Source organism: Pteropus vampyrus, unplaced genomic scaffold, assembly GCF_000151845.1.
Source record: "Pteropus vampyrus isolate Shadow unplaced genomic scaffold, Pvam_2.0 Scaffold502, whole genome shotgun sequence".
NCBI lineage: Eukaryota > Metazoa > Chordata > Mammalia > Chiroptera > Pteropodidae > Pteropus > Pteropus vampyrus.
The window spans coordinates 881,837-895,159 of NW_011889283.1; the positions used below are offsets into that span (position 1 = coordinate 881,837).

Consider the following 13,323-nt stretch of genomic DNA (forward strand, 5'->3'; position numbering starts at 1 on the left):
TAAGAATCAAACCCAAAGATAGAAATATCTAAAAAGAGGAAATAATGCAGGTTGACAATTTGTTACATTCCCCTACTGGATAAAAAAAAAACAAATTTTTTCTGACTTGATTAATTTTTGTGAAGAATGTGTATGTGTATTATTTTATTTCCAGATTTTGAATACTGGGTTGAACAAATATTTTACTGAGTTACCCTTTGTTTGGTACACATAAGAAGTATAAGTGGACTCTACTCTTAAAGTTCTTATAGTTGAGTTATGTACATGAAACAGTCAATAACAATATGAGACAGGATATCTTCAGTGCCATTATTAAGGCCTATAATAAACTAATGTGATGAAGAACCCATGCTACTGAAGTCATATATGAAGATGGAGGTGCAGAGTTTGAGAGAGTAAAGAATTCTTACTGAGTAGACAGATATAAAAGTTTTAAGACCAAAGTTGAGCAAAAGGGAACAATATAAGACCATAATTGCATAGCAAAATCTTCTTCCATAATTTATCCTATTATTTCAAGACAGCAACCATTTGACAAAATAGAGTAATGCTTAGGACGGAACCATAACTTGTTTTATTTAGTACTATCTTTCATTCTAAATTTGGCTCTCCATATATGCTACCCATCTTTAAAGCCTACTCTGATAAGAAAAATGATTTTGCCTGGGTTACTTCTGTTACTTTCTACAAATATATCATTAACTCCAAGACACTAGAACAAAGGAAATAGTACTGAATTTTGGATAAATGCTGAATCTTCATTACATTTCTTTCTTTTTTTGATGTATTTTTCCCTTTCGGGAATGCCAGTTTGAGACTCTACATTTACAGAGGACTAGGCATTATTTAAAAATCAGGGAATCCTTATCTCAAAGAGCACTGCCCTTGATTAAAAGCCTAAAATGACTTTGAGACTTTTAATGTAATTGGGAGTTCACAAATGGCAGGGATAGGTTTGAGTCTCCCTAAGGTATTATGATATCATCCAAATGTGTAGTCTCTGAAGCCATACATATTTGAGTTGAAATCCTGGTTTCCACTATCCTGGCATGACCTTGGAAAAGTTACTTCATCTCTCTCAGTCTCAGTTCCCTTATATGTATAATGTAAATAACAACATTGTATTAAAATATAGTTCTATGGAGAAATAATATAAAAACAAGTAACTGGCATAGTGCCTTGCACTTGTGTGTCAAAATGATTATGGTACTATTCCAGTTTTAACAGTCTTCCAGTTTTTTTCTTTTTCTCTTCACATTTTTTTCTTTTAAAACACCCCTAACATAATTTTGTAAAATACCTCTCCATCTCCAATGTCATCACCCAAGTTAAACACAATTTTCTCTCATATCTAGGATGCTATAATAGTCTATTTACTGGTCATTCTATCACTTTTCCCCCCATCCCTCTCTTCTTATTTATTGCATGATTTAGCATTTAAAAAATGTGGCTTCTTTTTTCCCTGCAGATGAGGAAGAAATAGAATAGAAATAAAGAGGTGGAATGCCCAGTGCAAAACCTAAGCTCTTTACTCTGGCATTCGAGGCCCTTTTCAGTTCATAGAGTAGTTTAGGGTCATTCACTAACTTCTTTGAATATAGCATGAATCCCTCCATTTATAAGGCAAGCTACTTTAACTAGAACCTTGAGTTACCTTTTGTCACCTGGGAGTCTAGAAATATCTCTTTTTTGGAGGTACTTGCTTTCTCCATGTTCAACGAAGATATCAAAATCTTCATAGTTCTTCAGAGACATTTTAAATCTTAGCTTGTATAATTAGCTCTCTTTCACTTTTTTAACCTGCTTTATAAGAAACAGAACATCTGTTTTGCACTAGGCACTCAACATAATTATATCATTTAGTCTTCCTAAAATCCTACAAAGTAGTTATTTTTAACTTATGATTAAAAGAGGACACTGAAACACCATGTGTTACAGAATTTGCACAAGATTACACATTTAGTGACTGGTAGGATCAGGATTAGAATACTGGTAGGCAAAATTGGCTTTAAAATCTATGACATTTCTACCACTTAGTTAAATGCCATCTTGGTGAGAGAATAAAGATAATGACACTTTCTAAGTAGCCTTGTGTGAGTCCCTTTTCTCCTTGTAGTTATATTTTATCATCTTAAAACTGTGGTTTGTTCTCTTAAGATAAATGACACATATACAAAGTTTAATTTATTGTTTGGACATTGTATTTTGTTATAAGTATTCTTTAACATGTGTTATATATTTAGTAAAATTATTTAATGCAAGATAAAAGAAGAATCATTTAGTAAAATAAATGAGGATGTGAATAGCATTTTACATACCTCTGAGCCATAGAACATACCTCTTTTCATAGATCTTGGAAATAGTCTGGATAGACATTGCCTAATCCAATTCTTTCATTTTACAGGTGAAGAGTTTGTGGCTGAGACATCACTTGGCCAAAGGAATGGGAAAAAGTTCGTGACTGAGCTGAAACTCTGTTATACTGATTTCCACTTGAATGATTTTCTTTCCCCATTTTGATATGGGAATAGTTGCTTTTCTGGCAGAAAAATTAAGAATATCACAGTACAGGTTAGCGGGGTGGGCTGCCTATTGGAGACTCTTGGGAGCCTTGACCCAGAAGTTTTCGCAGAGCTAGCTTCACTTCCTTGTTCCGCAGAGTGTAAATGAAAGGGTTGAGCATGGGAGTGACTATTGTGTAGAAGATGGCAGGAGCCCCAGTCCCTGCTCCACTGGAGCGAGGCTGCAGGTAGATACAGACGGGTGGTATGTAGTACAGGAACACCACTGTGAGGTGGGAGGTGCAAGTGGAGAAGGCACGCTGCCGGCCTTTTGCTGTGCGGATCTGCAACACTGCAGCCACGATGAAAATGTAGGATATGATGATGAGGATCAGGCAACCTGCTGCCACAATACCAATGTTGGCAAGCATGACTAGCTCATTAATGGTAGTGTCTGCACAGGCCAGCTTTAGCACAGGGGGGATGTCACAAAAGAAGTAGGCAATATGTTGAGGCCCACAGTAGAGTAAGCGGAAGGTGAGGGAAGTATGGATTGCAGAGTGCACAGCACCTATGGCCCAAGTAATACCAGCCAGCCCTGCACACATCTGCCTGTTCATGGCAACTGAGTAGTGTAGGGGTTGACAGATAGCAAGGTAGCGGTCATAGGCCATGACTGTGTACAGAAAACACTCTGTGCTGGCCAGGAAATGGAAGCAGTAAAGCTGTACAGCACAACCCTCAAAGGAGATCACCTTCCCATCAAGAGTCAGTAGGCCTGCCATGACCTTGGGCACTGTCACTGTAGACAAACATGCATCCAGGAAGGAGAGGTGCCCCAGGAAGTGGTACATAGGAGAGCAGAGATGAGGGTCACAGCCCACAGTTGTAAGAATGAGAAGATTCCCAGTCAAGGTGATGCTATAGATGAGGAGGAAGAGGAGGAAGAAAAGGCTAGGATGTTCAGCTGTGTACATCAGACCCTCCAGGAAGAAATAGCTCACCATGGTCTGGTTGGGGTTGTCCATATCCATGGCTTTCACATACACAGAGTGGATAGTTATCCCCTTTGTGCAAAACTCACATCAGCAGACATAATAAATAGTCATTTCCATTTCCTGAAATGTCATTAGCCATTAGGTCATGCCATCTTGGTCTTGCCCATAAATGAGAGAAAGATATATAGGTTCAATTCACTCTTTTGGCCTGTTCTAGTGTTTTCTTGCTGTACTTCCAAAATGAATCTTTTTTTCTTTTTTAAATTATTTATTATTATTTATGCCTACAGCACCTAGTCTTCTTAGGTGGTCTCCCATCTAAGTATTAACCAAGCCCGACCCTGCTTAGCTTCCAAGATCAGACATCGGGCTTGTTCAGGGTGGCATGGCCATAGACCATGGACTGAGGCTCCACTGGGGTGTGAACCCAGGACCTTCTGTGTGTAAAGCAAGACATGTTAACCGCTACACTATGGAACCACATCCCCAAAATGAATCTTTAAATCTTTTTGAGACACATAAAGGACTATAAGGATTATTTGGAGAAATATAATTCCTAAATGATGGCAGTATAAATACAGATTATAAATCTTACTCTCGTGGAACATATATATTTTGCAAATATTCCAGCATTGTATGCTTCTGCTCTCCTAATTTACTCTGTCATACTGCAGATGTGAATAAGCAGGTATTGCCATGTGTCACTAGGGAGTTTCATCCCATCATCTCGGGAGACTTGCCTAGAGTTTAGATGCTGTTACATCAGCCATAAACACAGCAGCCTCCTTCATTCTTCACCCAGAGGGAGTTCTTTGGGATTTCAGCTACCTACAACCAACTCCCAAGTGTATAACAATGAAGCCTTACAGAATTAACTAAATAATTATTGGAAAAAGTTGTTCAGTACATTTCATACTCTTTCTGTAAAGCTTTATTTCAGCCTTTTGAGAAATGTTTTCCTGTGCCCTTAGTATCAAGCCTAAATTGATATTTAAAGTTTTCTTTGACTCTTTTCATCCATCACCTCCTAAACCTAATTAGATGTTGCATAATGTAGTTTTTTTTCTTTAAATTGTTGATTTCTGTTGTATTTTCAATTCTTATGGATTTTACTTCATCTTGACTCTGCATATTTTATACCTTTATTTCCACTGTGTTGTTTTATGTCTCATCTCTCACACACTTGTCAAATATATCAAATGATTCTGTATTTAGCTTAAAACAACATGTTTAATTTACCTCTCCCTTTACTGTACTCCACTGCCTAAGGCATAAATTATTTCTCTGTCTAATATTTAATATTACCTATAAACTGTTTTCATTATTATCACACAAAGTCTTTATTCCTGAAGAAACTTCTCTTATCTAGGGATGTTGTTTGCCTCATCTTCTACTCAATTTGCCATAATCTTTCTCTGATCTCAACATAGCATTCCTTTTTGAACAGGAAGACATTCTTTTAATCTTTACCTTGAATATAAAATTACAGGTTTATAATTTCTGTAGCAGAATTTATTTCTATTTATTTTAATTTTTTCCCTAGGCTTTGTTTGACATTTAATTTTATTTTTATTTTTATTTTTTTCAATTATAGTTGAATATAATGTTATATTAGTTTCAAGTGTACAACACAGTGATTGGACATTTATATAACTTATGAAGTGATCACCTCAATAAATCGAGTACCCATCTGGCACCATACAGAGTTATTACAATACTACTGACTATATTCCCCATGCTAAACTCTACATCCCCATGACTATTTTGTAATTACCAATTTGTACCTCTTAATCCCCTCCTCTCTTCACCCATCCCTCAACACCCCAATCTAACAATCATCAAAATGATCTCTGTATCTATGAGCTTGTTTCCGTTGTTTATTTGTTTATCCTGTTAGCTAGATTCCACATATGACATTGTCTTTCTCTGTCTAAGTTACTCTACTCAGCACATTACCCTCTGGGCCCACCCATGATGTTGCAGATGGCAAGATTTCATTCTTTTTTTATGGATGAATAATATGTGTATATCTATATCTATATATCTATGTACACATATACATATATAGACATATATGATATAGATGATATAGATATAGATATAGATATAGATATAGATATAGATATAGATATAGATATAGATATAGATATAGATATAACATTTTTTATTCATTCATCTATTGATGACTACCTGGGATGCCTCCATATCTTGGCTACTGTAAATAATACTTCAATGAAAATATGGATTCACATGTTCCTTGAAAGTAGTGTTTTGGGTTCCTTCATTAGTACAATGGGTTTCACTGGCACAGTCTTCCCTGGTCACCTGAGCTGGGTGCTAGGTGTGCCCCTTGCATGGGTAGTTTGTGTCCTCGTGTTGTAGTTGAGGCTTGGTTGCTGTTTGCTTATCAGTGGAAGGGACTGATAATCAAGCTGATTGGTTGTGATAACTGACCGAGACTAGTGGAGGAGCTGTTGTGCAAGGGCTGGTCAAACAGAGAAGGATTTTCTTTAGCAGGGCTCTGGTGCCTTCACTGTCTTCTTTTTAGATGTGTCATCCTCAGATATGACCTGGGGTGGTGCTCTGGCTCAGACCAAATAAGGCCACTGAGCATGCAGGTTGGGGCCTACTGGGAGGGTCCCTGCCACAGGCCAAGTTCAGCTGCAGCCTGTGCCCTGCCTGGGGCCACCTGGCATAAACCACCAAGCAACTTCTAGATGACCGCCATCCATGCTGGACTTGGAAGTGCCTCAAGAGGTCAAACCACAAACTGAAGCCAGCTAGTGCCGGGCTTGAGGCTGATCAGCAAGAAGTACAGAGCATGCCAAGACCAGACACTGCTTGTTTAGGTTTTGTGAACCTTTAAGAAATTTTAGAAAAGTCCGTAACATCAGCCAAGATAGCCTATTTGTATGGAAAATCCACTGGATGTGGCTTGGGTGGGCCCACAAGTTGGGTGGAGTGGGAACTCAGGAATCACATGAGTCAGTATTGATGGAGACTCAGATATAGTGCCTGCCTGGGTCTGCAAGCGGGTGGGGGTGATCTTAACAAAGGAACAATTCCCTCTGCCAGCATTTCTGTCTGGGAGAAAGCTGCCCCTCCAGCCCTGGCTCTGTAGCTAGATAACTCAGGTCCTTCCCATATGTCCCTGTTACCTTTCAAGCTACTGCCCAGAGGTGGAACTGAGAGTGAGTGAGTCTGTCAGCGAGTAAGTCTGTATGCAGGCCCCGTAAGAAAAAAGTCTATGACTCCCTCAGCCCTCCATTTCACTCAGCCACAATCTACACTCGTTTTCACAGCCAGAAGTTGTGGGAACTTCTCTTCATGCACTGGAAACCTGTGCTGAGGAGCCCGGTGTGGGGCCGGGACCCACTGCTCTTCACAGGGGTGGGGGCGGAACCTCTGTAGCCAAGATATTCCTCCTGATTCTCAACTGCCATATGTAGGTGTGAGACCAGCCCATTTTGCATCTCCATTTCTCCTACCAGTCTTGAGGTGGCCTCTTTTGTGTCCCCAGTTATAGGACTTCTGTTCAGCTAGACTTCAGGGGGCTCCCAATAATGGCTATTCTGTAGTTTAGTTGTATTTTGATGTGATTGTGAGAGGAGGCAAGCACAGTGTTTATCTATTCAGATAACTTGATGAGAAGTCTTGGCATTTTTTTCCCAGCTTTATTGAAATATAATAGACAATTAGTTGTTCATATTTACAGTGTACAACTCAATGAGTTTTTTTCAATTATAGTTGGCATACAATAATATATTAGTTTCAGCTGTATGTCACAGTGATTAGACCTATATAACTCACGAAGTGATCATTCCACTAAATCTAGAACCCTCTTCCCCTCTTACATATGTATTACAACATTGTTATCTATTTTCCTTATGCTTCGCTTTATATCTCCATGACTGTTTTGTAACTATCCATTTGTACTTCTTAATCCCTTTGCCCTTTTTCACCATCCGCCTATCCCCCTCCTGTCTAGTAGCCCTCAAAATATTCTCTGTATCTATGAGTTTTTCTCCATTTTTGTTGTTGTTGTTTATTTTGTTCTTTAGATTCCACATGTATGTGAAATAATGTGGTATTTGTTTTTATCTGACTAACTTCATTCAGTGCAATACCCTTTAGGTCCATCAAGGCAAGATCTTTTTCCATACCCTTCCTTTTAATCTGTGTATGTCTTTAACTCTGAATTGAGTCTGTTATAGGCAGCATATGTAGGGGTCTTGTTTTCTTATCCTTTCAGCCACTTCACCTTTTTTGTTGGAGCACTGAATTATTTTCCATTTGAGGTACTTGTTGATAGAAATATATTTATTACCATTCTGTATTCATGTTTTTGATACATGCTTTTCTTCTTCTTAAAGAAGTCCCTCCAACATTTCCTATAATACTGGCTTGGTGTTGATAAATTTCTTTAGCTTATTTTTGTCTGGGAAGCTCTTCATCTGTCCTTTGACTCTAAATGATAGTTTTGCTGGATAAAGTATTTTCGGTTGTAGATCCTGGGTTTTCATCACATCAGATATTTTGCGCCAAACCCATCTGTTTCGCAGGGTTTTTTTTTTTGAAAAATCAGCTGCAGTCTTATGGGTGCTCCCTTTTAGGTAACTAACTGCTTTTCTCTTGCCGCTTTTAAGATTCTCACTTTGTATTTAACTTTGGCTTTCTAATTATGATGTGTCTTGTTGTGGGCCTCTTTGGGTTCTTCTTTCTTGGGACTCTCTGAGCTTCCTGGAGTTGTATGTCTATTTCCTTCACCAGATGAGGGAAATTTTCCATCATTATTTCTTCAAATAGCTTTCAACTTCTTGTTCTCCCTCTTCTCCTTCAGGTACCCCATGACACGGACATTTTTGCATTTAATTTTTTCCCATAGGCTCCTTAAATTATTATGATATTCTTGGCTTCTTTTTTCTTGCTGTTCTGAGTTGGTGTTCTTGGCTTACCCATCCTCTATATCAGTGGTTTGATCCTCTTCTTCATTCACTCTTTTAATTCCCTCTAATATATTCTTCATCTCAGATAATGTATTCTTTATTTATGACCGATTCTCTTTTGTAATTTCCATTTCCATTTTTATGTTTTTTATCTCTTTGTTAAAGTTCTCACTGATTTTATCTACTCTCCTCCTAAGTTCATTGAGCATCTTTATAACCAGTGTTTTGAATTCTGCATCCATTAGATTGTTTTACTCCATTTTTCCTTGATCTCTGTTCTGTTCTTTCATATGGTTTCTGCTTCTTTGTATTCCTATTTTGACAACCTTTCTGTGGCTACTTATATGTACGAACAAAAGCTCTTAAATCTCCCAGTCTTTTTAGTGTGGTTTTGTGTATTAGGTGTCCAGAGGCACAGTCCTAAGAGGGTTTCAGCTGCAGGCCAAGTTTAGCCCCAGCCTGTGTCCCTCCAAGTCCACCTGTTAAGATTCAGCAAGCAATCCATAGATGCTGTGTTTGTAGTTGCCCCAAGAGGCCACGGCAGAAATCGAGGTTAGCTGTCTCCAGTGTGGTCTTGGAGCTACTTGGTAAGGGACACAAGACTCACTGAGGACACAACTGGATTGGCTTGGGAGGGGCCATGAATTGGGAGAGCTGGAGTTTCAGGGAATCCTCTGAGCAGAGAAACTTCTGTTACTCAGTTTGATGATACTGAGCTATGGCAGAGGTGTGTCCCTTGCTGGGATGGGGGAGGATTCAACAGAGGAACAACGAATACTGCAGGCACTTCTGCCCGGGAGAAAGTCTCACCTCTAGCCCCTGCTCTGACAACTCAGTGTCCTTCTGCAAGTCCCCGGTGCTCCCCAAGCAGCCTACCAGGCTCTGGTACTCAGAGTGAGTCCATCATCATGAAAGTTCACTCATGGACATGGCTCCTTTAAGAGGTGTTTGAAGCCACTGGCTGCTGCTGCAGTCGTCTCTGTCTCACTCAGCCTTGCATCTTCACCCCCTCCTCCCTTCTACCATTGTAGATTGGTGTCTTATTTCGCTCCCTAGTTGTAGTGCTTCTGTTCATCTAGACCTACTGGCGACCTACTGTTTGCTCCATTTTTCCATCACACCTTTGATGTGGTCGCAAGAGGGGATGAACAAAGCCTCTATCAGCTACGTCATTTTGCCTGGTCTTCTTGGCATTATTATATTAAATTTATTGGGGTGACATTGGTTAGTAAAATTATATGGGTTTCAGTTGTACAATTCTATAACACTTCATCTGTATATTGCATTGTGTGTTCACTCTCAAAGTCAAATCTCCTTCTGTCGCCATATATTTAACCCCCTTTACCCTTTTTTTTTTAACCTCCTGCCTCTCATTTCCTCTGGTGACCACTAAACTGTTGTATGTGTCTACAGGTTTTTGTTTGTTTGTCTTGTTTTTTTGTTGTTTTCAGTTTTATATCCCACATGAGTGAAATCAAATGGTTCTCAACATTTTCTTTCTGATTTATTTCACTTAACATGATAATTTCAAGATTCATCCATGTTGTCACAAATGGCAGTATTTCATCTTTTCTTATGGCTAAGTAACATTCTATTATATATATGTGCCACATCTTCTTTACCCAATTACTTATCAAAGGGTACTTTGATTGTTTCCATATCTTGGCCACCATGAATAATGCTGCTCTATTCATTGCAGTGAATATATTTTTTTGCATAAATGTTTTCAATTTGCGGGATGGAGGAAGGGAGATACCCAGAAGAGGAATTTCTGAGTAATATGGTAATTCTATTCTTAATTTTTTGAGGAACCTCCATACTGTTTTCCATAGTTGTACCAATTTACATCCCACCAGCAGTGTATGAAGGTTCCTTTTTCCCCACAACCTCTCCAACACTTGTTACTGATAATAGTCTTACTGATAATAGTCATTCTAACACGTGTAAGGTAGTATCTCATTGTGGTTTTAGTTTGTATGTCCATGATAATTAGTGAAGTGGTGCATCTTTTCATATGTCTGTTGGCCATTTGTATGTCTTCTTAGGAGAAGTGTCTTCAGGTCCTCTGCCCATTTTTTTAAACTGGATTTTTTTTTATTGTTATTGAGTTGTATATTTTGTATATTTTGGATATTAGTCCCTTATCAGAGGAGTTGTTTGCAAATACTTTCCCCCATTGGTATGATTGCCTCTTTGTTTTTTGTTTTTTTTTGCTTTTTGTTTTTCTGTGCAGAAGCTTTTTAGTTTGATATAGTCTTATTCATTTATTTTTGCTTTTACTTCTCTTGCCTTTGAGGTCGAATGCATAAAATCCTCTCTAAATTGCATAGAAGAAAACAGAGGTACTAAAATATTTTGATTTCTTCCTTGATCATGCTGTTAGCCCACTTATTGTTCAGTAGCATGCTATTTAGCCTTCAAGTGTTTGTGTGTTTTTCAGTTTTTTTCTTGTTATTGATTTCTAGTTTCATACCATTGTGATCAGAGAAAAAGCTTGATACGATTTCAGTGTTCTTAAATTTACTGAGATTTATTTTGTGACCTAACATGGTATATACTGAACAAATGTTACATGTAAATTTGAAAATAATTTATATTCTTCTGCTTTGGGGTGAAATGCTTTAAAAATATTAATTAAATCCATCTGGTCTAATGTGTTGTTTAAAGCCGCTGTTTCCTTGTTGATTTTCTATCTGGATGATCTACCTACTGATGTCAATGAGGTGTTAAATTCCCTAAAATTACTATATTATTGTTGATCTCTCCCTTGATGTTCATCAATATTTGCTTTATATATTTAGTTGCTTCTATGTTGGGTGTGTTTATGTTTACAAAGGTTATATTCGCTCGTCAGAATGATTCCTTGATTATGTAGTGTCCTTTGTCTTTTATTATAGCCTTTTTTTAAGTCTAATTTTGTCTGATATAAATATTGATACTTTAGCCTTCTGTTTTGATTTGCATGCAATATCTTTTTTTATCCCTTTACTTTGTGTCTCTGTGTGTCTTTTTATCTGAAGTGGGTCACTTGTAGATAACATATGTATGGGTCTTGTTCTCTCATCCATTCAGCTATCTTATTTTTTTATTAGAACATTAAATACATTTACATTTAAAGTGATTATCGATAGCTACATAGTTATTGCTATTTTATTATTCATATTTATGCTCTTTATTTTTTACTCCCAGGTAAATGTAAAGGTAAATGTAAAGGTAAATATAAAGAAGTCCCTTTAACATTTCTTGTAATACCAGTTTGGTGGTAATGAATTCCTTTAGCTTTTTCTTGTCTGGGAAACTCTCTCTCCTTCAATTTTAAATGATAGCTTTGCTAGATAGAATATTCTTGGTTGTAGATCCTTGCTTTTCATCACTTTGACTATTTCATGCCAATCTCTTTGGCCTGCAAAATTTCTATTGAGAAATCAGCTGACAGTCTATGGGAACCTCCTTATAGGTAACTAACTGCTTTTCTCATGCTGCTTTTAAGATTAGCTCTCTGTCTTTAACCTTCGGCATTTTACTTATAACGTGTCTTGATGTGTGCCTCTTGGGTTCATCTTGTTTGGAACTCTCTGCACTTTAGGGTTTGTATGCCTATTTCCTTCACCAGGTTAAAAAAAATTCAGTCATTATATCTTCAAATAAATTTTCAATTCCTTCCTCTCTCTCTTCTTCTTCTAGTACCTCTATGATATAAATTTTACATTTATACTCAATGTTTTCCCACAGATCCCTTTAACTATCCTTATTTTTTTAAGTTCTTTTTTAAAATTTTTTTAGTTTTGATCGTGTGTTTTTTGCTACCTTGTCTTTCAAATTGCTGATTCCATTGTCTGCTTTATCTGATCTGCTGTTGATTCCTTCTAGTGTATTCTTCATTTTAATTATTGTATTCTTTATTTCTGACTTTTCCTCTTTTATGTTTTCTATGCTTTTAAAAATATTTACTATCTCTGTTGAAATTTTCACTGAGTTCATCTATTTTTACCCTAAGTTTGTTGACCATCATTATAGCCAGTTTTTTGAACTCTGATATCTACTGGTAGATTGCTTGCTTCCATTTAATTTAGCTTTTTTTTTTTCTTCTTCTTCTTTTCTGGAGTTTCTCCTCTTCTTTCATTTTGGACATGTTTCTTTGTCTCCTCATTTTGGCTGCCTTTCTATGTTTGTTTCTATGTATTAGGTAAGTGTGCTATGTCTCCCAGTCTTTGAGTAGAGTGGACCTATGTAGTCGATGTCCTGTGGAATCCAGTGGCACAGTCTCCCTGTTCACCTTAGCAGGGTGCTCCCGGAATGTCTCTTCTGTGGATTGTGTGTGCCTTCTTGTTGTAGTTAAGACCTGATTGCTGTTGGCAGTTCAGCGGGTGGCGTTGGACCCTCAGGCTGACTAGGTGTGAGGATTGGCAAGGACCACAGCCTACAAGCTGTTGTGTGGTGGCTGACCCCATGGAGCAGAGTTTGTCTCAGTGGGCTGGTGCCTGCTGAGACCCCTCTTTGAGTATGCCATTTGTGGAGCTAATCAAGTAGTGCTCTGCTGTGGACTGAAGCCAGCTACTGGGTATATTGGTTCCAGGGACTCTTAGGAGGGGCTCCTGTGTAGGCCAAGGCCAGCTGCTGCCTGTGACTGGCCCAGGGCTACCTGGTAGGAGCCAGAAAGCTATCTTTGGTTGTTGCTGGACCTGGAGGAGCATGGGAGAGGTGACGTTTGAATTGAAGTCAGCTGAAATCAGTACCAGGCCTGGAGCCTCTCAGCAAAAGGCACAGTGGACTCTAAAGTCTGTTGTTGTTTGCGAGCTGCCACTCAATAAAAGACACACGGCCCATTGAGGCCAGCCACCACCTGCCTGGGGCCTGTAGGCCTTTGAGAGTTTTTAA

At 38.2% G+C, this 13,323-nt stretch overlaps 1 protein-coding gene and 1 pseudogene across 1 annotated transcript; both read right to left on the bottom strand.

The window, feature by feature from the left end:
* Positions 1-2,572: 2,572 nt before the first annotated feature.
* On the bottom strand, positions 2,573-3,559 carry LOC105307487 (olfactory receptor 10S1). The gene has a single exon (XM_011383007.1). It carries the CDS (start codon positions 3,533-3,535, stop codon positions 2,573-2,575), a length of 963 nt encoding a protein of 320 aa, XP_011381309.1. The 5' UTR covers positions 3,536-3,559.
* Positions 3,560-3,780: 221 nt separating this feature from the next.
* LOC111732884 lies at positions 3,781-3,896 on the bottom strand (annotated as a pseudogene).
* Positions 3,897-13,323: the final 9,427 nt, after the last annotated feature.

Excerpts from the sequence above, each read along its gene's own strand:
- LOC105307487 (XM_011383007.1), bottom strand. The coding sequence starts at position 3,535 with ATGGATATGGACAACCCCAACCAGACCATGGTGAGCTATTTCTTCCTG.